The sequence below is a fragment of the Epinephelus moara genome, chromosome 2 (assembly GCF_006386435.1).
Source record: "Epinephelus moara isolate mb chromosome 2, YSFRI_EMoa_1.0, whole genome shotgun sequence".
NCBI lineage: Eukaryota > Metazoa > Chordata > Actinopteri > Perciformes > Serranidae > Epinephelus > Epinephelus moara.
In genome coordinates this window covers 19237890-19265058 of record NC_065507.1, presented here as the reverse complement: position 1 = coordinate 19265058, position 27169 = coordinate 19237890, and the positions used below count along the sequence as shown (strand labels likewise).

The 27169-nt window shown below is 41.5% G+C and overlaps 1 protein-coding gene across 3 annotated transcripts in view; it reads left to right on the top strand.

Annotated features, from left to right (window-relative positions):
• The window catches only part of limk1a (LIM domain kinase 1a), an 81255-nt gene that overhangs the window by 31525 nt on the left and 22561 nt on the right, over window positions 1-27169 (top strand). For 2 of the 3 annotated variants that reach the window (XM_050062470.1, XM_050062478.1), the window contains one exon: window positions 10167-10305. In XM_050062470.1, coding sequence (XP_049918427.1) covers window positions 10167-10305 — 139 coding nt within the window. Of the gene's footprint in view, window positions 1-10166; window positions 10306-25375; window positions 25523-27169 lie in introns of those variants that run through there. The other variant, XM_050062487.1, reaches the window with a different exon arrangement.

Here is a 27169-nt window from a genome sequence, read left to right as displayed (position 1 = left end):
CACGTTTCAAGGTGGGAATCCTTTCTGGAAAATATGAGCTGTGGAAATCTTGGCACTGGACCAGGAATGTCCGCCTATTTATGTCTCCTCTGAGGGGCAAGAGAGGGTCTCCCCCAGACAGTCTGCCATTTCCTCAGCTTGACTTTCACCCGTCTGTGTGTGTGTGTGTGTGTGTGTGTGTGTGTGTGTGTGTCCACAGCCCCCTCGCCTCTTTCCCAGAGGTTGTATTTTCTCTTTGTCTGTGAGGATTTCAGCTTAGCCTGCAAGTACAGTACCAACAGCTGAGCACTTTTTCACACTGAAGACGTTTATTGTCTAATTTTCTGGATTTTACTGGAAGGCTGAGCCGACCAGCATATCGGCTTATTGATCAGCAGTACTCAAAAGCGTTTGTGCTGTCTTTGCAGATAGAGAGGAGATGGATGTCCTTCTGAGCCTGCTGCAGATGATAGAAGAGTTAATAATTAATGAGGACATAAACATGTGTGCATGTGTGTGTGTGTGTGTGTGTGTGTGTGTGTGTGTGTTGGGAGGGTATTTGAGGGGTGTGGCTCCTCGTAAATCTTTCAGCTTTGCATCTGTCAGATGGTAACAAACCTGCTCACACCTCCACCAGAACACACACACACACACACACTGTTTCCTTTGGACCCCCCCTGCTTCCTGCAGCAGTGTCAGCCCACGCGTCATTTAATGACCTGTAACTACATGTACTCACACACAGACACACACCCACGCACACCCACAACATAAATGCTGACCAGAGCTGAATGGTTATAAGGTTTGGGTGGGAGTCAGATTAATCTCTGGTTTTGTTTTATTTCACTGCGAGTCATTCAAGGACTCATCTTAACCGAAGTGACCCTGAAATCAGAGAATAGATGAAACACACGAGCTGCATGTTTGCATGTGGGAGCTTTACACACTGCTTTGTTCAGATTAGAGTTCAATGATTAGTTGATTAATAGATTAAAGTGCGGAAAAAGTAAAAACAAAAGGCAAATATTTTTAGTTCCCAAATATGATGATTTTCTTTTTGGTTGTTGATGAACAAAACAACATTTTTAGGTGTCACTTTGGTCTCTGGCCTTTTTTTTTCTCCAAGATTTTTTGACACTCTATAGACTAACAGTTTATTAGTTCATTGGAAAATTAATTGCATGGTTATTCAGTAATAATTAAATGAAACAAAATTATGGTTAGTTGCAGCCCTAGTTATCTCCTCCAGCAGTGCATGCGTGCTTCTATATGATTTTGTGTATATGTCTCTTGGCAGCTAATCTGACAAACTACTGGACCTATCACTGTAATATTTTGAGTGCACATTTATGACTGTGTGCTTAAGGATCTCTTCTTGTAGATCGTGGGGATTCATAGTCATTAAAAACCAGTTTTATTAACTGTTTAATACGTCACTGACTGCTGACTCCTCACAGCTTTTAACCGACCAGTAGGGGCCACAGTTTTTCCAGAAATGGGCTCAGCTAAAAACAACAAGCCTTGCGTAGTCTGTTGCAGGCCATATTTTGGCCTTCGTCATGGCTCAGACATTCATATAAAAATTTGGTCTCATTTTGAATGGTAGCATCTGCAGATTAATTCCATACCTGATATCTTTTGCTCTACTAAAGTAAGGCACGATGCAAGATGAGTTAGTCAACTGTTCTTGTTATCTTCGCTGTCATCTCCACTGTAAGGGAGTCAGGAGGGACAACTTCACCGAGCAGAGCTGCGCCTCGTACCGGCTGAAATGGTTGCAAGTTGCGACCCACTTTAGTTCTGTTTGCCGCATGATGTCTTAACACGGGGTGCACTTCAGAAGCAGAGCATTTCCCTGCCTGATTTTGAAGACTTGCAGATTTTGGTAATTTTTTATTCTTCCCTATTTGTGCCTCTGTCATACGTAAGTTAGCAGGCTATGCTGTTTAAAGGTTTGTTTATTTGTGTTTATTTTTATTGTGTTTATTATTAATTCCACCTTTGTTGTGCTGTAGCCTACAGACAAAGTTAATTTCATTAAAAGTCTAGTTATAAACGACATGGATCAACTAATTCTGCCTGTTTTAGTTATTAAAAATACATTCATTCTCATAATCATATGGTATCTATATTTCACATTCAGTGCATGTTAGCAGCAGAACTCAATCTGCTCTGTGCAACACACCGCAGCTTCATCAAAAATATATGAGGTGTTTATTTCTGGGACGCTTCTTAAACACGCTATGCCGTGTCTGCTGGAATTACAAGAATTGTCTAGAGTGGGTGTGATCAGCCGAACAACCGCTGGGTTACCTGTCAGGAGTTCTGCACTGTACTGAGAGCACTTCTCTAGTTCAGATGTATACTCTACTATACTGTAGATACATGTGGCCGAAAATTAAGACAAAGCATCATCTTAGTACCATTTTAGCTGAATAGCTGCAGGGTAGACTCATATTTTCTATTTTGACTGAAACTATGAGTCGATTTTTAAAATAGTTTCAGGTACTTATTTTGTTTAATTGTTTTAGCTTTTGTGTAAACCTGCGTAAACAAACAAAAGCTATATATATATATATATATGTATATATATATTTTTTTTTTTTGTGTATGTCATATATACTCTATATATGTGCTGTATATGTTGAATGGCAACATACAGTATGTGAATGAAATGAGACATTTGTAAGTCATCATTTCTGTTTAAGTATATTTACATTTTCATCCCCTTCAGCAGGTCAGCCCCTCAGGGAGTTTAATGTCATTCAGTCATTCTGACCTGATGTTGTTTTCATTCAACTTCAGCTCATTCATATCATGTGGGACAAATTAATCATGTTAGGTATCGACCCAGGTCAGGCTGCCAGCATGATAAATAGGATGCACAGTCATTCAAAAGCATATTACATCATGAGTCTGTCCAATGAGGGCATCTCGCTGGGAATAATAAATATGAATAATAGCAGACTCATAAAAAGCAGCATCTGCTGCACCATAATTTAATACAATGATTTTAATCCTACGGACATAGCCTGGTTCCAGACCATAGACCCCGCCCACTCAACTGAGTAGGCTTGCATCTCTGGTCTGGCATACTTCAATGAATTTGCGATTTATCTCGTCCAAACGATGGACGGACCAATGAACGCCGGGGGTCTAGCGATTAGCCAATCAGCGCCACGCTGATGTCAAGCTGTACGCCGGTGGGTAACTGGTGAGGATAGCAACAATGGCGACCGCTACAGATCCTACAGACCACATTAACGATGCTATCGAGGTATTTCGCCACTACTCGCGTTAATGGAGGACCAAATTAAGGAAGCTGCTAAACTGGATTTAACGGCGATGCAGCTGGGCGTGCACGACGACGGAGACATTTTAAACGGGCAATGCTCGCTTGTTTTCGGCACCCCCGAGGCATGGATACTAATGACGTCAGATTCTGGGTGAGTCGTTGATCTCTACTGATTGGTTAGGGAAAAATCAAATTCCCTCCCCCCTTGTAAATCGCCTTCAATGGAGGCGATGTCAGACTGAAGGTTCTGCAAGCTTCAGTCTGACACTCAGGCTACTACGGACACACACGCTTAAACATATTTTTCAAACTACTACTGTTTTGTTTTGTTTTGTTTTTTTGGTAACTCAGGTAGATTCCATCTCCGCATATTGGGATTCACAATAAACCTTTTTTTGCCTTATTATGACCCCTTTAATGAAAAAGAATATCTGCATGACACCTTGTCTCATGTGACATACAGTATGTTGTGAGAGTGATTTTCTCCTCTGATTTTTTCATTTGAATATATTTTGAAGAGATAAAACTATCTGATAATATATCATAAAGAAAAGTCATGATTAGAGCATTGTGTGAAATGTTATATATATATTTGAATGCTAACAGCATAGCTCTTGAAACTAAGATGATGTTCGATTCAGTTTGTCCAGACTGAAATATCACAGCTGTTGGACAGATTGCCAAAATATCTTTTACAAACATTAGTGGTCCTCAGAGGATGCCCTGACTTTTCACTGAGCATCAGCATCCAAACAAAAGTTACATTTGTCCAATTCTGTGGTTCATGTTAGCATTTGATAACTTTTGCTAACATGTGAGGTGTTACCTAGAAAACATTAACATGCTAATGGTGAATCTGGGAAACACCACAGCCCCACAGAGATGCTCGCACGGCTGTAGAGTCTTAACGCTCATTTATTCTCCCTTTACACCCAAATATAGATACGTTTATTTCAAATGTAACCGTCACTGGCCACATACTTCCATGCGTCCTTTATGTTGGCATAGATACATCAACTCGATAACACTAGAGGGCACTGGCAAAAGTCTGTGACAAGCATGGTGATGATGGAGGAGGTCATACAGTAATAATGTACCTTTAAACAGAGGCAGTGTTGTAGAAAGTGGTGGTCTGTGAGGCAGTTGAATACATCATGATAGACGGAGAATTATTTTCACTATATTACCAATTTGTTCCATTCTGCCATTTTAAAAATGCCTTCAGCCCATTCTCATCTCGAATACCAACACTTTGTCAGTGATTTTGGGCACCTTTCGTGGCAGTATGATATGCAGTCAGGCGGCATCAGTATGTAATGAGGCTGGATGTAGTCTTTTCCAGTGTTATGATATGCCGCCAGTCAGCCGGATGGCACCTGTCATGGCCGGATGATATACCACCAAATGGTGTCTTTTTGCAACGCTGCCAGTAAAAACACAATATAAGGAGCTGGAAAGTCCCTATATGGCGAGTAGGAGGGGTGGCGGATAAGTCCAACAAACCCCTGGCTTTCACTTGGGAGCCTGGTGTTAGCTTCCCGTATGAATGTAGAGCTAAGCCATGATAGTTTTTTCTGAACCTAACCATGTGCCCTTGCTCATGTCCCGGAGTTGAGAGCGACATCCTGGAACATCATCCGTATCTGTAAGCTTTTCAAAAACATGCGCAAATTTGGACCACCTGAATGCAGAGTACAGACAAAAGGCTCGGGCCATGTACGAGCCTTTAGTCTTATCAGGTATCTCAAAACCCTTGAGATTTTCAGTATCTTGTGAACCCTTGGTCCCAATCCCCCAGGGTTTTTATTTATTTCAGTGTCCCTTCCCGAATGGAGCCCAGCCTATGTGGGCCACATGACCAGTCATAACATACAGTTCCACAGATCCAACAAGAAAACATGTAAAAGCGTTGATTTCCATAACAAAAAGGTCTTCATATGATCGTTACCAGGCCTTTTCTATAAATCTTGCTATGGCAAAAATCTCCTCATTAAAGCCATGCGTATCAGCTATGAGTATTAAAACTAGTCTTTGCAGATCACAGACACTGAGTAAGTAATGGTGACAGTTCTCAGCTGGAGTCCATTGTTAGCAAACACAGACAGAGGAAGGTGAGAGGTCGGAGGAAAGCTGCCTCCTTTTGACCTGGAAAAAGGAATTTACTACTCCCAGGCACTTTTAGCTAATTCCATCAGGGATTTGAGCAGGAGGGGGGAACAGTTGCAGATTTACTAACTCCACTCCCTCGCTCTCATCCGCTCTGTCATTGGTTGTTTGCTGACCCTCGGGGGATCCAGCTGGGTTTCATGGTGTCTCAAATCTGCTCTGCTGCCTCTCATTTGTTCATGGGAGTTATTTATGTCTGAGCATCCTGTCTTTTGTTTGTCTTTAACTTTTTTATGTGATGTCTTAAATCAACCAAACGCCTATGTTTTTAGTTTTTATTGTCTTTTCTCTCTCTTACAGATTTTCTCAAACTCATTTCTTTCCCTGCCCTTGAACATCAGTATTGATTGCTGTGCTAAAGTACGCATGATATTAAGTTTGATTTTTATTTTTGCACAGTAAGAGCGTGAGAGTGAGAGACCGCTAAGCTTTGTATTGAGCTAGATTTCCGGAGCATCATAGCAGAGTGGGCAAAGACTCTCTCTGAGTCCTTCACACTGATAATCCTCTTACACATTGGTGCCGACACACAGACACAGTCACACAAAAAACGCCAAAATGTGAGCACAAATGCACGTTAACACACTAACTGGAAAAAGCATTTGATTTTTTTTTCTTTTCTTTTTCTTTTTTTTTTATCATGGTATTCATGGAAGTCTTGGGTTTCAACTGAGCGTTGCTGCCTGTCTCCTCCACCTCTGAGATAAGGTTCCTGTCCTGAAGGCAGGAATTCGGCGTCTCCATCTGGGAGTCACTAATGTATTCACTCATATCTTTAATACTCTGCCGCCACTCCCAGCTCTGCTCCGAAAGGTTTTACTACGAAGGAACTTAACCTCAGAGCATGTACATCCCTGTGTATGTGTGTGTGCGTGTGTGCAACACATCTACAGTATGTGTGCCTGTGTGTATCCTCCCCAGGTATGAGTTTGCCCCAGCAGGGGTTTGCAGGATGCATGTGTGCACTGAAAGGCATTTATTGAACGGCAGAAAGCCAAGACAGCTGAGTAGCTCCTGGCTCGATGCTGCGGACGTCTTCTGAAAGCCTTGACCCACTTCCAAGTCCACCCCCCCCCCCCCCCCCCCCCCTTGCTCACCCAAACATGCTGCATACTGAAGCAGCTCTGCCACAATCTGCTGAGCTGCAGTGAAGCTCTGCATGCATATGCTGGGAAGAAGAGTGGGTGTGTCTGTCTGTCTAATAAATAAATTGTACGTGTGTCTGCAGGTGCTGCAAGGTTAAATGTGTGTGTGTGTGTGTGTGTGTGTGTGTGGGGGGGAAGAGGAAGGACAAGAAGACGTATGACTGCACAGATTTGGGTCATAGTTAAACCCTTGCAGAACAATTCTTCAACAGAGTGGTGTGTGTAGGGCTGGAACTAATGATTATTGTATTACTGATTAATCTGCAGATTACTAATGATTATTGTATTACTGATTAATCTGCAGATTATTTTCTCTATTAATGGATCAATCGGTTAGTCCATTAAATGTCGGAGAGGATCTCTATTTTCCAAAATCCAGGTGACATTTTTAAATGTCTTGTTTTGTCCAACCAACAGTTCCCAAAAATATGTTCAATGTAGTGTCAAACCTAAGTGTAGATTTCCCCTCAATACTTGAAACATCTGCATTTGTTCTCCCCAATAAAAACATGAAAGTAGAAAAAGACCTCTATTTTGACAAAATTAAAGACACCGAATAAGCGGTTATGGAAAATGAATGAATGAATTATGTGAATATAATGACTAAGTGGGTAAAGACAAATAATAGAACAGCCAGAACAAGTCTAGTAGGTTTAGAAAATTACATCACTTTACGGCAATGCAGCCTTTAAAACCAGGAAAAGACAAAACGTCCAAAATTAAAGACGATATCTAGTCTCATATCTCGATATTGATATCATATCGATATATTACCCAGCCTTACTAGGTGTGTGTAGGCTATAGATTAATTTTAAAAATTAATTTTATGTTGAAAGTAATGCTTAATTTTAACATCTAGTGTTTTTGAGGTTTGAACCTGGCCTGAGGAATGTACGAAATCAGCGAGCCAAACCTACAAGACACAACAGTAGGAATATGAGGCAGCCAGCGTCTTTGTCATCATTATATCAGAGCCAGACACTAAGAACACAGCAATGTCACTAAAACTGAGGAATTTAAATCATATGTAAATGTTAACAGCAGGAAATTAGGACGAGGCGAGGGACAAAGTGAATTATTCGGCTCCAGCCTTTGAAGCCGTGCACACTCTTTAATATTTTGGGAGCAAACAGCCCTGGTTTTAAGCTGCCCTGAGCTGGGACGAGGCCAGACGGCTGGCTGATGGGAGGGAAGCTCCACTGGGAAGGAGTGGAGACACTCACTTAGTCATGGCCGTTAGACACAGAGATTTATACAGATTACAAACAAGTGCATACGAGCCTGCGAGCACACAGATGCAAGTGCACTATCTCACATACAGAGATGCTTTTACCATCAGTAAAGGGATTAGGGCACATTTTGATTTATGGCCACATGCAGAGCAGAAGCTGAACACTTAGCCACATCATATGACGACTTAGTGTTTACATACAACTTATAATGAAAATTCACACATAAAGACACATCTTCTTTTTATTCGGAGGAAGATGCCACCTAGTTTATTTTTGGTGTGTTTTTACTCCTGGTGTTGCAGGAGGTTCCCATCATCTATCATTACTCACCAGGAAATAACCTTTACTCCCCTATTTTTCCATCATTTTGAATATCAAACCAGCTTTTGCAGAAGTCTGTGTTTGCTCATTTGCATTGTCAGTGAACTAAAACTCTGCGTTTGTCGTATCCCCCACACACACACTCTGTCATCATATTATCACCCTTCATCTGTCTCCAACTCCTGTGTCATCCGCCCTTCACTCTGTCAGCATCTGATGTCTATCAGGCTGACGTCACTGTGGACTTTACAGCGGCTTGCAATTGAACTCTGGTGACAGATAGATGCACCAGACAGGACTCTACAGATGAATATGTCTGATGGGGCTCAGTATCACACTGTCTGCACAACGAGTAGATTGAAAACACAGTCTCAGGAGCACAGACTCATTTTCAGGAAGCAAAACGCATCATGCTGCTGTCTGAGCCTTGAGACCTGTGCATGTTTTTTACATTTTAATTTCCTCTCCTTTTCCATCTTGTACTGTGATTTGAATACAGGAGGAGCTCTTTATATGTACGAAAATAAGACAACTTTATTATACAGATTACAGGTACTGAGAATTTTCCCTGTTTCAAAAGACAAAGTCGTTTTTGCAACATCCATTTGTGGAAACAGCATCTATACCCTTTTCCATATACATTTGCGGGTTTTTTAAACACAGGAAACCTCGTTAAAATGGCCGATAAACTCCTTTACCATTGCCAGTAGTGCAGCAGACGAGTATGCCTTCCTGTTTTTGTTTGTTTGTTTTTTCTGGTATGTCCCATTCACTGTCATGGATTGGCCAGAAAACAGGTTATTAAACAGTAGAAAGCAGCATGGAGCCCAGTAAAAATGTTATAATGATTACATCTTTTTTACATCTGGTGACTAAATGTTGAACAATATTTGCGTGCTGCTTGGACGGAGACAGACTGTTATTTATAGCAGCCTGTTGTTGCATCACACCGGCAAATGGGGCTAAAATTAGGCGTCCACCTGGGTGTTGTATTTCCATCACTGCTGACTGGAACCAGTTTGTGTTGGAGCTGATAAATACCTGTGACTACATCAGAGTAATTTGTCCCAGGAGTGAATGCCAGTTGTAATCTTTCCCAGCAAATATGAAAGCCAGAGTGGTTTTTAGGTGTTTTTATTGAAAGGGAAAAGGGCCGAAGTTTCAGGCCTCTGGTGGGTTGACTAACTTCTGAGAGTCGGTGGTGCTCGGAGACACACTCATTATCCCTTTTGCCATTGCTGTTTTTCTAAGGCCCAGTCATACATTAGTTATGTGTTTTGGTGTGATCTCATCTGACCGTTCCAACTCAGTTGAGGTGGTGTGTGTTAGATCCGCAGAGGGACTTATTATCACCATGAAAACTATAATTTGGGGCCCTGCAGGTTGTCATTAGAAGGGTTAAAGTATGGTTGAGAGAGTGCAGTACAACATAATGTTCTATCAACACAATAACAACTTCACTTGGTGTGCACTTTCTAAAGTTCATGGCGGTCTGATGATGTTTTTTTGCCCACTAAAATGTAGAAAAGTGGTCGAATTAGTGCTGGAAATAATGGTTGCTGATTTGGTAACTTTATTTAAAGACAATTAATCAGCTATTTTCATTATTAATTAAACGTGTCATTTTTTTTCAAGCAAAAATGCAAATTATTTTATGGTCCCACCTTTAAAAATGTGAGGATGTGGAGATTGTTTATTGTACATTTAATAACTTGGGCTTTGGGCTGTTAGTTGTGCAGTTTAAATACATCACTGTGCGCTCTGGGACCTTTGATAGGTGTTTATTATTTTTTACTTATGCACTAATCAAAATATACATAGTTGCAAACCTGCTGAAGTTACAATATGATGTGTAGATCATGTTGTATCATGCATTATTTATGATTTTCTGTATTGTTTCTGCTGACATGTTTGGATTTGCATGTGCCACTCATGATCAGTGTTGATCTAAAGGAGAAATGACATGATTTTATCTATAAATAAGCATCAAATAATTCATGTTTCTCTTTGTGTCTCCTCTCCTGTCAGGTGTTGTGAATGCAGCGCCTCGCTGTCCCACTGGTATTACGAAAAAGATGGACGGCTCTTCTGTAAGAAGGACTACTGGGCCAAATTCGGGGAGCTGTGCCATGGCTGCAACGACCCGATCACCACTGGCCTCATCATGGTAAGAGAATCCATCCACTGACTCTCATCTCTCATCACCTCCCCCAGTGCTTTGTTTGCCGATACACCTCGAGTTACAGCTTGCAGCCGTGATACTCACAGCACGCACACAGGTCCATACATTTACAGCCTCTTTTCACTGGTTTGTGTGCGCCAACATACGGAGATGCACGTAGGACCTGTGCCAGACCTGTAACTGACCCTGATGCCTTTGGCTGCTTCGTCAGATTGTCTTACAGACCACCAGCGAAAGTCTGAGCTGTTGTTGTGACACAGGAGAGCAGAAAGGTTCATGTGCAGAATAGATGTGGTCACAGCACCGGAAAGCAGATAAACAATAGATTAAGCCTCCGCTGATAAATGCTGCTGCATTATAGAGAAGACAAGATACTAGCATCAAAGGAGAGTTGTGTCTATTTGTTGATTAGTGATGGAATCACACACATTCAGAGCTCGAAGAAACTGATTAATAAAGCATGTCTGTGTAATAGGATATGTTATCTTTATACGAGTGATTTATCTAAAGCCAGCGGCAGCACAAATGTAGGTGCAACGCAATTTTCCCTTGGTATTATTTTGTGCCTGTTTGGTAACCTCCTGGCTCCAAATGAAGTCACCCCTGCTGAGGTTGTTGGAGAGGTGCAGCTGAGGCTGTGTTAATGCTGATGAGGCAGCACGGTGTAATTTGGGTGCTCTTTTCAGCACAAAGACAGGCTTGCTTTTCTGCCTGCTTCAACCACCTTCACAAATGCAAGGACATTTTCAGGGCTTTAGTTTGCAGAGGCACACACACGCACACATGCATTCACCTACACATATATATATATATATGTAGAGAGAGAGAGAGATATATATATATGTATGTATGTTGAGTTGAGTTGTGTCTCTTTTAGTTTACTTCATATTTTTCCTTCTCCTGTACTATAGATTGAAACGTTCATTAAAATGCAGCTTTAATGCAGATATTTTGATATAAATCAGTCAATTAATCAATTCTCAGTTGTTAGGATTTGCATCTTGTCTTTGTCTTATGTAATAATACACAAAATACATTTGTATTTGGGAGTGTAAGTCAGACAAAATAAGATGAATGAAGACATGTACTTGGGCATTAGTAATTTGTGATGGCCATTTTTCTGTATTAAAGGTGAAACAATTACTTGATTAATTCAGAGAAAAATAAACAAACTGATATAAGAAATAACCCTCAGTTTCAGCCCTTCGTACTTTTTATTTTTTATTCTACCTGTATTTAATGAGATAAGTCAATTGCGAACGAACAACCTGGCCAAGAGGCATCAGCAGGAGGCAAGTCGATACAAGATATTAAAACACAGATACACCTGGAGCAAAACATTGGACAAAATGAAAACATCACAATATTTACAGTATATACAACAACAGTGCTTCAGAGAGGCAAATTCAAATACAGGTCCAGTGTTAAGAAACTATTGATTGTATTGAAATGATAAAGGAAGGTAACGAATGAAGGTGTGGAGTTTAGCAGCTTATTCAACCTAATTTCAGTCACCAGGAGCGGCAAAGTGGAATGAGAGATGACTGAAGGAGGTGCGGACATTAGGAATGTATGAATTTGCCAGAGAGTAAATTGTGGTTACTGTCTAATTTGTTGTTTATTGAGTTGTGGGCAGAGATGTGGAGTTTTTTGTTTTTTTTGCAAATGATAGTTTTATAAATGAACTTATACCATGGGATATGTCACTGTTGACAAATTTGACTTTTGACCCATCCGAGCAAAAACGGCTGTGCAGTACTCCTCTCTGTCGATGGCACACATTACGTCATATAACACTGTAGGTGTTGCAGAGATACACCCACGGCCAGTTCTAAAGCCAGACTGCATGGTGGCTAGAATGCTATTAATGTCTTCCACATGTCACTGAATGTAATCCAGGGCCCTTCATGCATTTGAATCACTTATCAGGTGTTGTGTCAGACTGTCTATAAAGCCTGCAGCTGCTCACTTTCCAAACAGTTTCACCACCAGATAAAGGAAGCTTTGTGTGGTTTACAGTTTATTAATGTTGGGCAACAGCAGGATTTATGGCGAACATATTCCTCCGTGCTCAGTCTTCACTGGTAAACTCTGCAGAGTTGGTTTTGGTAATCCTTGTTGTGTTCACACCACCCAGTGAGGTAAAATTAGAATTATCAGCCATGGCAGCAGACGATATGTAAACTATGTCAGCTGTGTGGAGGAATATGTGAGCCTTGTATTCAAGGAAACTACCGCCTGTCTACTTAGCATGAAGCCGGTATGACAGGGAATTTATCCACAGAAAACACTGACTAATCATTTGCATTTTAGAGGGATTCATTAGTACCAGGGAGTATAATGTTCAAGAGCTTTTTGGAGTGGTGTTTAATTTAAAGTACCTCAATTTGTGTTGAAATTGTGCGCAATTATGCTTATTATATTTTTTAGGAATGGCAATTTTTAGTTGGATTTCCTTTTAGATCATTTTAATAAAGAAAAATGTAGCTGTTAGAATATGTGTCATGGCCAGTAGAGGTGATACACTGCCTCTAAAAACACCCAAAATCCAGCCTTTTGACTAAATCAATAATTCAGTGACTGTTGGTGGTCTTTTGATCAAGAGAAGATGGTTAAAATAAAAGGCTGACTTCATTCGCTGCACATAAAGCATCTTCTCTGACACATTTGCCTCCAGGTCAGATACAGCAGCCAGCAGCTTCTGGCAGGTCATGTGTCATGGCCACAATGAACAGAAATCATTCATGGCCCGGCCTTTCTCGGCATCTCTGAGCGCGCGTGTGTGTGTGTGGGTGTGGGTGTGTGTGTCTGTCTGTATTTTATCATTCACACTGCCTCCGGACAACTTGCCCTTTGCAGTGCAATCTCAGTAATGAAACATGCAGGAGACTCTAAAGTGAATTGGGTGGAGAGACTGCAGGACCACCTATCCTTCCTTTTCCTCCTTCTCTGGTTTATTGCTCCTCTTACAGTGCAAAGACACTGATTGACTGTCTCTACTTTAGTAAATTTGAGATCTGTCTGCCAATCAGCCTTTAGCGGCCAAGATGGCCAGGACAATACCGTGTAGGCATGAAGGTCAGCTCCCTGCGTCAGCGCCACGCCCAGAAAGAAGAAGTGTACTCCAGTGCTGCACAGTCACTCTGACATCTGTGCACATAAGCAGGGAAACACAGTCCTATTTTTAAAATTCTCTGATGCCTCTGCACCTGAAAACGCTGCTGTCACAGTCAGAGAAAACACTCCATGATGCAGAGATGAGTCAGAGTCTGCAGGCAGACACATGGAACTGATGGTCAGCCAGACGGAAACAATAAATGAGTAAGGTTTGGGATTTCAGCACTCCTAACACAGTGACGTCCACGAGACAAGATGAGCCTTGCTTTGCTCTTTAAAAAAGATAACAGTGTTTGGAAATAGCTTTCTTATCATTTGCTCACAGCTGCACTTTGTAGAGCACCTTGGTAGCCGAGTGGTTACGTGCGTACCCCATTACTGTCCTGGGTTCATTTCCAGCAAATGTTGAAGTGTCAAAAACTGCAGTTCCTTGAATGGCCACTTGAGGCTGGCTCCAGAAGCGAGTCAATCCCCATAGACCCCCGTGTTAAAAATGCCCAACTTCACAGTAGAAATAAACATGTTTACAGCCTGGTACAAAAACTGTTTTGGTCTCTACAGCTAATTTCAACATTAGTGTCAACTGTACGGGGGGTTAATATTTATATGACTCACCTGTTTACATTTTATTAAGGCTTAGAGTTACACATAATTGTCTGTGAGGCGCCACTACAGTCATGATACAAAAGCTGATGAGCAAAAGTCTACTGATTATTGATTTTTAAATGGCAGATGCTATTAGTACCAAGGTGTGTGTAGCCAACGATGCTATTTACACGTGGGTGTGTATTCCTGGACATCCTCGCAGTGTCAAAATATGATGTTTATACGAGCCGGTCTATTCAGCTATTCTGCTAAAGTTTATGTACACAGTGTGCAATCAGCAGCTTTATACATCCTAACAACTGAAAATAATAGGTCAGCTAAGTCTAAAAATAATAAGCCAATGTCGACTAACATAGAGCCCAAAGCCAAGTCTCGTGTGTGAAAGTCCTGTGCTTGACCCATTCAGTGAGTCAGATCCAGCCCTCACTCCTCCACAGCTCCACCCTCTTGTCCAAGTATGGTCCCTTGCGGCTTTTCCCTAAACTTAACCATATAGTTTAGTTGTAACTGCAACTGTTTCACAACATTAAGAGCATGGAACTTTAATGGACATTTACGAGCTATTCGTCCACCAGAAGGTGAGCTAATTTAGAAAAAGGATCCCGAGGGCAGGAACCATTTATGTGGCAGTATGGATTGGAAGACGTGTTGATTTAAATTCAGGTCATAAAACTGAGGGTGTCATGTTGCTCTAGTGGATCAGGACGCAGCCCGTGTAGCCTCAGAGCCTCAGAATGTCTCAAAGTGCTTTTCTTATTATGATTATCTAACTGCATATGAAACTCCCTCTCCCTGCAACGGTTTGATGTCGGAAATATGGGGGCTGTATTTAACCATTTTTCTTATCCTTTTCGAAACAGACTTCTTGTACATGTTGGTCCAAATGCAAAACTGCTGAACTCTCCAGTTCAAGCGAGGAAGTAATGGACCTTGAATGCAAATTGTTCTGTCGACTGCTGTTTCCAAGCTCAAGGATGAGCTGTTAAGCTTCAGATAACGTGTTTACATGTCAGTGAACACAGAATAAATTCTCTTTTTGAGGGTGTGATTGTAAATTATTTACATTGTTTAGTCAGTGACCACAGCTGCCCTGTGGATAGGGCCATTGCCCTAACTGAATATGGTGTCTTGGAGTATAATCTTGTATTGAGAGCACTTCCTGTGAGTTTGTACGGTATGAGCATTCTGGTGTGTGTGTGTGTGTGTGTGTGTGTGTGTGTGTGTGTGTGTGTGTGTTTGAGCGTGCTGTGTCATCAGCTACTTCTGCTCCTGTCAGCACCTGCAGCCTTGAGTAAACTGGTTGTAATTCAGCCCCACGTTGTCCCTCAGTTATTTACTGCTCTCCACTCAGACTGATGTATGTGCTGAATACTAGTTAACTGATCTAATTTAATTTCCTCTCCTGCCTCTCTGTCCGTCTGGCACACCTGGTACTGACTGATGAATTTGCAGTAATCCCGGCCATCTCCACGTTCACTTTGGAGTCAGTCTGTCTTTCTGCAAACAACTCAGGGCCAAGAGCCAGCTGATGGGAGCGGGACCAGACATCGACCTGGGCCCGTTTGACTTCCAGAGTTTGAGAGAAGATTCTGAGTTCACAGGTTCTCATTCTCACTGCGTTATCTTTGCCGCAGTGTTCTTTGCCAGCCTGCTCTCCACACTGCTGCATGTCTTTAGAGTCAGTTCACTGTTGACCAGCAAGACCTTAAGGATTAAATACCATGGCCTTTGGTCAAACCTTCTTTGATTTAATGATGGAGTGATAGGTGAATTTATGTGTTGAGGTGATGAACTTTAAAGTGTGAGAGTGTAATCTCTGAGGTAAACCAGTGAAAGTCCTGGAGGCTGTGTCCATCCCAGCGTACAGAAAAGCAGTATATGATGCTGAATATATTGGGTGTGTATACTGTGTGAATTTGAGATGGAACTACGATTGGTTTTGTAAATGACTCAGGAGTAACAATAGATGGAGAAGTAGATTAACTCCTGGAATCATTACAAGCAGTCTGATTGGAGAAAAGTCGAAGTGTTTGACACAGGCATGACGTTCCCAGTCGTCTATTTTGCAGTTGTTGGTGGTGCTTTTTGTGGTTGGCTTGGACGATGGTGGCATGTGGCTGAGTCACTCATCGGGATGAGATAATCAGCTCACCAGACTTTAAACTCTGCTCCTGCCTCCCAGCTAGCCAGGTGGAGGATTCAAATGTAAACATAATTAAACATCGAGGACAAGATGGAGAAGATGGGCACCAGCTGAACTAGCATCCTGCCAGCCATTGTGCAGGCGTCAGATAATAAACTGGGTGACCTTAATGTTAATCAGTTTCAGGAGCTGTAATATCCTTTGATTCATGGAAACTTGGCTGAATTCTGGACAGCACCATTCAACCATGTGACTCTTTTTTTATATGCCGATCTGACAGAGCCGAGGACTCTGGCAAGAGAAGGGGAGGAGGAGGCCTGTGCTTTGTGGTAAATAAGGATTTGTTTGTCAGTGGGAAGTTGAGGTGCTGTCCCGTTCTCACTTGGGATTACTGCTGTATACTGTTAAGAGGTGTCTACAGAGCAACACTGCCCATGTTCAACAAGAGGAATCATGCAGCCGGCTTGTTGAGGTCGGGATGTGTGGACAGTTAAATTATTCTACAACCAGAAACCATGGATCACCAGAACCATCTGAAAACACAGACAATTGTAAAGCAGCAGCAAACAATGTAAGAAGATACAGTAAGAACTAAATTACAGTGCACAAGTTAACCCTTAAAAAACAGACAACCCGTGGACGGCTGCCAGAGATTGTTGTGTAAATAATTCTCTCTAAGCAGATCTAAAATAAGAACCATAACACCTAGAACATTCATTCTTTGAGCAGCAGAAAGTTAAGGCTTCTGTCTTCTTCATCACTATGTCATCACCTGATGTTACCTTACCCTGCCTTACGTGCCGTGTAAAAACAGTGTTTTGTCGTAATTATGCTGGAATTTCCCTGTAATGGCCACAGGAGATTGTTGTTTGCATAAACTGTATATATCAATCTAAAATAAAAACCATAATAGCAACAATATTCATTCTTCTTGCAGCTAAGGCTTCTGTCTTCCGTGTCATCATGTTGTACACTGGTAATGACATCACTGCGCTGCCTTACATGTGGTTAAAAAATGTGCGGTGGTGCCAAAGGAATGAATTATGCATCCATCTCAGCACCTTTTGCACTTTGCTCATAAAAATTAGCATATTGGGATGTCAGTGGATTAGTGGATAGAGCAGGCACCCCATGTACACAGGCTTCGTTCTTGCTGCAGTGGCCCAGGTTTGACTCCAGCCTGCGGTCCTTTGCTGCATGTCACTCCCTCTCTGTCTGACTCTTTCACACTTAACTGTCCAGTCAATTAATGGCAAAAACACCCAAAAATAATCTTAAAAAAAAGAGGATATTTAAAAAACTAAATAATGTACATACTCCAAATAACTTGTGAAGTGTTAAGAAATATTGTTTTCATATTTCTACATTTGAAAGTATTTTGGATCAACATGTTGTGTGCTTTTATTTTGTAAAATTGGTGAAAAAATGTCTTTAGGACAGAATTTCAATACTTTTATCAGTTATTATGGTTTATTGACTTACATAAACGTTAAGCTTAGGTTGTACAGATTTTAGGGATAAGACGCATTTGAAGATACTTCAAGAAATGACATCACAATAAGCAAAAATACCAGTGTAGGCAGACCATTTCTATTGCAGAGTTAGAAGGGTTAAAGGAGCTGACAGCAGTTGTACCGTGTATGTTTCTGTGTGACAAATTAATAACCAATTGATTGATTCTAGAGGCCGGGTTATGCTAGAAAGAATGAGTTCATATAACTAGTTGTCAGAAGACAGTGAAAAGCAAAATTGTTAAAAGCTGTATTAAATCGTTACACTCGACAGAGAAGGAAAGGACCCAATATTGTTTAAATACAGAGTAAACAGCACACATTTTCAGAAAGTCTCCCTAGCAAGACATTTGTAGCCAGACATCTGTCTGATTATACACCGGGTGCCTTGTCATGATCAATCATGAATTTGCTGTTTTGTGTATTTCAATCGTGTTAGTGCTTCCAGAAAAGCTGCTTTCAGGTGGCTGTGATATGGGCCTTACTGGCATTATGCTAAATCTCAGGGACTTTCTTTGTTTCTTTTTTTGTTCTTTCTTTGTTTGTGAGATTGCAAGAATTGCTCAAAGAGCTGAAGGTGAAATCTAAGAGGTTTCCCAGAAATTGCAAGTGCTTATGATTGTTTGGGACTTTTTGTCAGCATGAATCCAAATCACGTGTTTTGAAAGTTACATCATGTGCTGCACTTCTCCCCTCGTCACATCTTTACGCCAGTCATTGTTTTCTGTTTCAGTCTGATAGATGTGTTTGGGTCTTTTCCTTATACGCCGTTAATAAACAGACATTTCTTCACCAGTAATAAATGGAAAACATAAAGAAAAGCCCCAAAGAAATTAAATAAATAAAACATGGACATCATTGTCTTACATGTTTGAGTGTTTTAGGGAAGTTTGTTTGGTTTAAAAAGTGCTGAATTTTTATTTATTACATAAAGTTCCCAGTATTACACACTAAACGTGTGGTATGTGTTGTGTAGAGTTTTAAAAGATTAAACCAGAGCAGTGGAACATTGAGAGATCTGGGTTCAGTGTCGAATTTATTCTGACTTTATGAGTGGTATACAAATATTGTCCCTCTTATGTCATTAGTGTTGAGAAATTTAGACATTTTAGGGGGTGGATCAAACCACAAATGGAAAGTCCCAGATTTTAAATGTTCTTTATAACCTCCCACTGGTGTGAGTTAGCTCTGTGGGTGAGTGGGAATCTGTAAATTGTTTCTAGAAATGCCTGATGATCGTCTTGCCTCTAAGTGAACACAGACACATGTGTAATAAGTGTTGGGAAATGTTCTCTGTTAAGACGTGGTAGCTGTGCAGGTTGGGACATTGTTTTCCTAGCAACAGGATCAAGTGTTGATGATCTCATCAGTGACATTGAACGCAGCCTGAACACAGCGTTCTGTTACAGTGTAAAAACTTGTTTTGCATGATATTTAGGATAAGAGTTGCCTTTTCATTAAAACCCCTCAGGGAGGTCAGAGGTCACACACAGAGAGGGGTCTTCATGCAGCTGCCTGGGCCTCAGTGTCTTTGCTCGAGGGCACTTGTGATGGATGTGTCAAACTTAAGGCTTTATGCTGATCTTCTTTTATGTTTTAAACATTGTAATCAGTATTAACACTGGGATTTAGAGAGGTCATAACCTAACCTTGACTTAAGTGTGTTTTGAAACTTGTGTAGCATTTCCTCTTACCAGAGTGGAAGCTCTGACGAAAGCAGCTGCCCCTGTAGGATGAAATCCCCCCCGTGGCAAAGCTGTGGGCTGCTGGGTTTCACTTCTGAGCTGACTACCAGCAGGTCTGACTAAACTCAACCGCACCTCAGTGAACATGAAGTCAGTGGTACAACTTTTTACTGTTGGTGCCAAAGGTGATAATATCGATGTTGTGTTCACAGCTTGTTTGTGCTGCCACCAAGCAGCCAATAGCTCAGTTATTGCAGGATAAAATGCACAAATATAACATTACAGTTGTCAACATAATGACTCAATTAGCCTCCATAACATACGAGTCATGTCAGAACAGACAAAGCTGAAGCTGTAAAAACCCTGAGTGTAGTGACTTGAGTATGAATTTGTGTTATTGCTTGTGAATATATGAAGAATGTCTTGTTTTTTTCGTTCAGAAGTTAAATAGTCTTGTTTTAAAAGGGATTTACTCCATGTCAATACTTGACAGGTGCAGTGGTGATAAGAGTTGCATCCTTGGATCTGTTTTATTGTCTTGTGTATTTTCTCTTTACTTGAAATCACTGGCCAAATGGAGATGATGGCAAGATATTTATAATGGCATCCACTGAACAGCGGTAATGGGAGACAAATTATCAGCTGCGTGGAGACAGACTTGTTAGAAAAAACTTACAAGATATTACCATTTGCTGCAGTTTATCACAGACATGTTGGCTCTGAGATAAAGGCACATTTGAAGTTCCCAAGTTCCTTTTTTTATTTTTGTGATGCAAGACTCCTGAACTATACATGAACTATGGTGTTGTTTTGGTTTGTTTTTTTTTACACATGAAACAACATACTTAAAAATGCACGAACTTACTGAACATCAGATAGAAAATGTTTAAAAGTTTCAGTCCCTCTCCGCTCAGAAATATGCCTTTCTTCAGTTTATGTCCCCCAAAACTTCCCTAATACGACTTCCTACTTCAGTGGTTCCCAACTGGTGGGTCGCGGTCCAAAAGTGGGTTGTGGGTCCATTCTGACTGGACCACAAGTGACTCACAAATGTGTCAAGATTGTAAAAAGCACACTTCTTTTTAAGTACAGTGACATTATGGCACAGAGCTTTTATGTTGAAGTGCCGTTTCCTGCTGTAGAGTGAGCGAATAACGGACACACCTAACATGTGGTATGTGTTGTGCAGAGTTCTGTTTAAACTGCTTAAAAGATGAAACCAGAGCAGTCGAACGCTGAGAGATTTGGGTTCAGTGACTTGAATTTAATCTGACTTTATAGATTGTATACAAATATTGTCCTTCTTGTGTCATTACTATTGAGAAATTCAGACATTTTGGGGAGTTTACCACTAACAGCTACTTGCTATGAGCTACTTGACAGATACAGTGAAGTAGCTCCACCCCATAGCCAAATCCAAGTATGACACTGAATTTATTAAACTGTGTGGACTTTGAATTAATGATGAAGAAGAAATCTGGACCCTGTGGCTGGACTAGTTGGGAACCACTGGGCTAAAATATCTGACCTTGACTATACTGACATGTATCAGTGCAAAGTTGTTTTCCCCCTTCTACTGAAGGGGCCGACATCTGTGCACTTCCCTAAAATCTGCAATTCAAACGTACCCCAGGCAAGCCAGATTAGGTATGTCACTAACACAAAACCCAGTCACTGTCTAATATAGGAAACATATATTGAGAGAGGAAGTAAGCGTTAGCATAGTGAGAGTCTGGACAGCAAACATGGTAGAGTGTGCAGTTTTTGGATAGAAACTGGACCCTTGAGCTTCATTATTCAACCAAAACCCCATCATAGCAGATATTATTCTATGTCTTACAAACAGTAGTGTGGTGCTAGCCATTGCTAGTTAGTCTAACAAGCCAACAAACAAGATAAATAAACAGTGCTAACTACACTCATCATTCTGGCACATTTGCTAGTTGCCAATTTTGGTGCACAACAGACTCCTCATCTGAGTCTGGGTCTGACTGAGGCTCAAACATGTATGGCTGAATCTCTGATGTTTCCTCTGATACTTTTTTTTAACTGTTAGGTGGGAAAATACATTAAATGTCAGTATTAGTGTCAGGAAAACATGTCTGTAGAGGGACTTTAATATGATAGTGGAACTGTCATTAATAACAAGACAATAAAAGGTCAAAGTTTTTGGTGACTTTTGCTTCAGACTCTATAAAGCTGATGTCCAGTTTAATATTTTTAGTTGTGTGTCAGTACAGTCACAACTGATTTATACCTGCTGAGTGCTGCAGTTACCATACAGTAAGTTCTGTAAACAACCTGATGATTCAAACAGCACGTAAACACCACTGTTGTTGTTTCTGTTTGTTGACCTTTCCCCTGGATGTGTGTGGATTTCTCTGGACCAGTTACTGCTGCAGCTCCCATGCAGTAACTTAATCAGGTTTTCTGTGCCAGCTGTCTCTCTCTCTGCAGCCTTACATTACGTGCAGAGAAGATGGCATATTAATATCTGCCCACTCAGATGGTCCTCTGAGGGGGCGACACATGGCACGCAGGACGTGTTGGGGACATGAAGAAAGTGAGACAACAAGGGCGAGTAAGACGTGGAGCTAGGGAGAGGGGAGTGGAAGAAAGAGTGAGGCAGCAACAAAGATAAAGAGATTATACAAGGTCAGCTGAACGCTATTAATAAAGATCATAGGAGCACATCATGTCTTGATTTGTGCTCAATGCTTTATAAATGTTATCTGTTCTCTACATTGAAAAGAACACAGTGATACTACATGAACTCTGCATGAGACACAACACTGTGTTCCTCCTGAAAGTGGAAATGTTTGGCATTTTCTCAGTTTTATTTTCAAGTGGAACAAGAAGATCTAGGAACAGTTTTTATATTAAGCAATCAACAAAACATCATACAAGGACTTCTGTTTATAAATTAGATAATTTGTCAATTCAACAATATTGTGGGGACTCCCTAGTGTAGTGGTTGGAGCACTCGTCTCATGCGGAAGGTCCGTGGTTCAAATCCTGCTGGGGTAGGCGTCAGCAAAGGCATGCGGTCACAAGAGGTTCCCCGAATCAAACGGGATCAGATTCCTTATGGAGGCTTCAGGATAAGAGCTTAACTCTGGAATCTGAGCCAAGTCCTCAAGCCCATTGTAGACAGGAGGTCTCAGACGTAAAAACGCAGATTGAATCATCAACAATATTGTATTAAATCACTTAAATCACTTATCAGACATAAATGTGACACCCGTCCTGGTTCAATGGATTCTCATACAACAGTTTGTGTGATATCTATCAGATGAGCACCCCTACTAGTTAGATTTAGGAAAAGAATCATGGTTGGGTGACATCACGTTACCTTAAGTTATGTATTTAATGTTAAGTGATGATGTATCCTTGAATCACTCAAAGTTCACTTGCTTACACACGGGACACAAACACCAATCTCCTGGGGGAAAGAAGTGTGTTTGTTTGACCGATCCACCACCTCAACCTGCCTCATTATGCAGACTTTCGCTCTTTATACAACTTCCTACTTCAGTGGTTCCCAACTGGTGGGTCGGGGGTCATTCTGAATGGACCACAAGTGACTTGTGAATCTGTCTGGTTGGTAGAATACACACTGTACACAAGTACAGTGGCGCAGAACTTTTATTTTGAAGGGCTGTTTCCTACTGTAGATTGGGTGACTAACGGACAGCTACTTGACAGAGACAGGAAACTAGCTCAACAACATGGCCAAACACAAGTATGACGCTAAATATATTAAACTGTGTGGACCTTGAACTGATGACTAGGGAGAAATTTGGACCTCGTGGCTGGACCAGTTGGGAACCACTGCTCTACTTGACTCTGGTCAACATGTTAGCCTTGTGATTGGAGCCTTTGTGATTACATCTGATCACACAAATCGATGTCTCATGATTACATGGGTTACATATGAATTCTGGTGCATTAGTTTAGGTATACATGAGAACAGTCTGCCTGGCTCCACCCTCTGAAAGTTTGTAGTTTCCCCTGGTTTCTCATCAGTGTAAAGGCCCTGACACACCAAGCCGACAGTAGGTGTTGGGCTGTCGTCGGGTGTGCCCCGCATCGTTGGCCCTCATCAGCCCTGTTGGCTTTTTTTTATTTTTCATTTATTGGACAATTCAGTGTGTTGAATGAGTGTTGGCGACAGTGGAGCCTGTGGGTGAATGAAATCACTGTGATTGGCAGTTTAGCTCAGTACACAAGAAGATAAATGGAAGTGAGGAAAGTAAACAAACGGCTAAAGTCAAGAGAGGATGAGATTAAAATGAACTTGTTACATAAGGTAAGATTATTTTTCTTTAGCCATTGAGCTCTTTAGCAGAAACGTTTTGTTATGGTTTGTGTTATTGTTCACTGGCCCACCTTAAATATACTTTGTTCTTTCAACATTGGATTGTGTTGTTAATATGCTAACTGGCTAACAAGTGTCAAGACGGTCCTCCGGTTTCCCATTTTGAATGGCGATTACAGAAGACTGCCGTTTGCTGGTATGGAGTTCTTTCCTCTCACGCAGGTGCAGAATGTATGTGCTGCTTGGCCGTCAACTTTTGTCTTTGCAGTGTGTTCATGTGCAAGTTTCTGACACAAGCGACATGAGACGATGCTTACACAAGTTCTCTGAAGTCTGTTTGCTGTGTCTGGGCCTTCAGTTTTTGATTGTCAAGCACTCAAAAAGAGCAACTTAGAGACAACTCCAGTGGTTCTCAGACATGTTCACTATTTTTGGACATTTTATTGACTTAATGATTAATCGATTAATTGCCAAAATAATGGACAGACTTATTGATGATAAAGACCATCATTTTGTAGCATTAATAAGCATGTTATAGTGATCAGAGGAACAGAACAGAATTACATACAGCAGTGATACTTAACTCAAGTTGAGACAGGGTGCCAGGTGGCTCGTTGACCATTTCCTAATCCATCCATCCATCCATCATCTGTAACCACTTATCCTCCTCAGGGTGGCGGAGGGGCTGGAGCCTGTCCCAGCTGACAGTGGGCGAGAGGCGGGGTACACCCTGGACAGATCACCAGACTGTCACAAGGCTCCATTTCCTAATTCACAACGAAACTAAAGTGATTCATGCTGGGGGGTTTTGGACTTTGAATGTAAATAAGGTGCCAGGGTGCATTTAAAAAGCATCATAATAGAGCTTATTATCAAAAAAAGGTGCCGGGTTGACGATGCCCCAGGTCCGGGCTAAGCCACGAATGTCCTCAAAACCCATAAACGCCCCTGCACACACCTGAGCCACGCAGGGCTGCTGCGACTGGATTAGCCTCTTGACAAAGATGAGTGAGGACAGCAAATGTCAAAAGATTGAAAACAGGCAATTTATTTATTATAATTATACATAAATATATATATTATATACTTATACACATTATCAATATTTGTTTCATTTTGCAATCAGTTTGCAAAAGTGGCCACGTGGCTACAGCCTATGATGTACAGCACTGTATTTATTTACTATGTAGGCTTAAAACAATGCTGTCATGGCTTTGTTTCACCTTTATAAAATAACATTCAACACAAACATAAACAAATTATTATCTTCACAAAAGGCCCCATGAGTCAACCCTGTAACTGTCACCTTTCTCTGGTTTAGAAATGTGATTGCAGGAATGGGGGTCAGCAGGGGAGAAGAGGGGGGAGCGAGGAATTTACTGAAGACACCAGGGGGTGGGGGTAGAGCAGTGTGTGTGTTTGTGTGTGGTTGAAGCAGCCGGGTGGCGCGTGTGCAAGAGTGGGCGGGGCCAAACAGGAAACGATGAGGTCATAGCAAAAGTGTGAGAGAAGAGGAAGGCAGGGTGGGAGGGGGGAGAGCCAGGAGGAGTGACACTGATTCAGAGATAAGCTCAGCTGCAAAGGCGTGGGCTGCTCTCTCTCTCTCTCTCTCTCTCTCTCTCTCTCTCCTCCCTCCCCCTGCCAGCTCTGCTCTCCGGCCGGTTTGGCTGCTGCCAGTGTTTTGTTGTGACAGCGGGGGAATCGCCTGCCTCACTAGAATGAACTAGAACAGCGAGGAGAGTCGCCAGCTCTCGCTGACATGGTGGGAGATTTGTTTTTCTGGAGCTTCTGCTGTCTCAGGCTGTGGAAGAGGGATAAGAAGGTGAGGCTGCTGCTCGGGGTGACTGGGGGTCCAGTGGGTGATGAACAGGGAGCCGGTGAGGAGGCAGGGAGGCAGACTGTCTCAAGTGGCTGAGGTGGTTTGCCGGTTGCTCCTGCAGAGACTCTTTCCATCTATATCTCTTTAATTTTGAAACTGGAGTGAAAGCATGAGGCTGTGTTTTTAAAACTGAAGCTGAAGCATGATACTGTATGCTGGAGTATTTTGTGTGTCATTTCAAACTGGGTCAGCGACTGCCTTGTAATTACAGATCTGTTCCTCTTTTTCTGTCCGGCGCTCTGGCTTTATCTTTTTTTCATGTCATGAAAAACTGATGAGCCATGGCACGTGTGCTATTTATAGGGAGCATTCTTCCTCAGATAAAAGTAGGATTTAAAGTGTGTGAGTGCACACATTCAGGGACGGACAACAGTTGTCATTTCTAATAACTGTGTCACTGCATCATGTTATTTTTATTTACCACCTACTTACTGGAAACCACAGTGGAAGTGCGAGTTGCAGAGCGGAGGGAAGAGGCTGAATACATTAACAGCATTTCTAAAGCCGAGGCCTGTGTATACTGTGATACTGTACTGTTTGTGGCTGAAGGGGGGTTTCCATTCAGACAGCATCAATGCGGCCTTCTGTCTTCTCTCTCAGGCTATCAGTATAATTGTGTTTGCCTAAATGATGTGTGCTATAGAGAGTCTAAAAGTGAACCAGGATCATGTCGTCCTTTGACTTTATTCCTACTCCAACAGCCTCGACTGCAGCAGTGTGAAACATCTTGTCTATTGGTGCTTTAAGAATTCCCTTTGACACATTTTTGGGATCTGAACCAGCGCTAGCTCTCTCTGTGGGGGAGTATCAGATACCCACTACACATGTTTTTACTATTTCTTCAAAACATCTGCATGAGATCATTTTTAAACCTCAAGCTCTGTGTTGATTCTGGGAGCTCAGTCACACATGGACTGTGTTTGTGAGTTTAGCCAATGAGGGAGGCTTATTAAGTGAAGTTCATTACATCAAACATGAGGTTAAGCAGAGCCAGATCTCCCATAATTTAGCGAGGCCATTCAGAAGCACCTTCAGCAGTGTTGTTATAAGATCATGGTTCCACATTTAGCCAGAGCCAGTGAAGTCAGAGGGTCCAAGTGGTGTTCATGTGGGACTTGTTGAGGTAAAGAGACCAGAGGGTATGCAGGAGTTCCTGGTGAGGTCCTGCTGTGTATAAACACATGTGCACTAACACACTTAAGTCATCTTAAGTCATCCCTGACACATATTGTTTTATATCACTTTCAATCCCTTTGTTGAATGAGAGCATCCACTTGACCCTTAAACTGTTTTAAACTTGTTTTTAGTGTCACAAAATGCCCAAAACACAAAAATATCTAGTTTAGAGGCTGAAAGCAGTGAATTGTAAACGATTTATAAATCAAGATAGTAAATTAATTGACTAACTGGTAATTAACTAAAGGTTTTAGCTCAACTTATGCCTATAATACACTTTGAAAAGACTTTTTACAGACTAAAGTATTTTAAAGTGTGACATTCTTAGTTAATAATCACACATGCAAAGATTTTGCAAAAACTCGAGGTCTTGCATGGTCAGTATGTGCAAGACTATATACAGCTAAAGTCTTT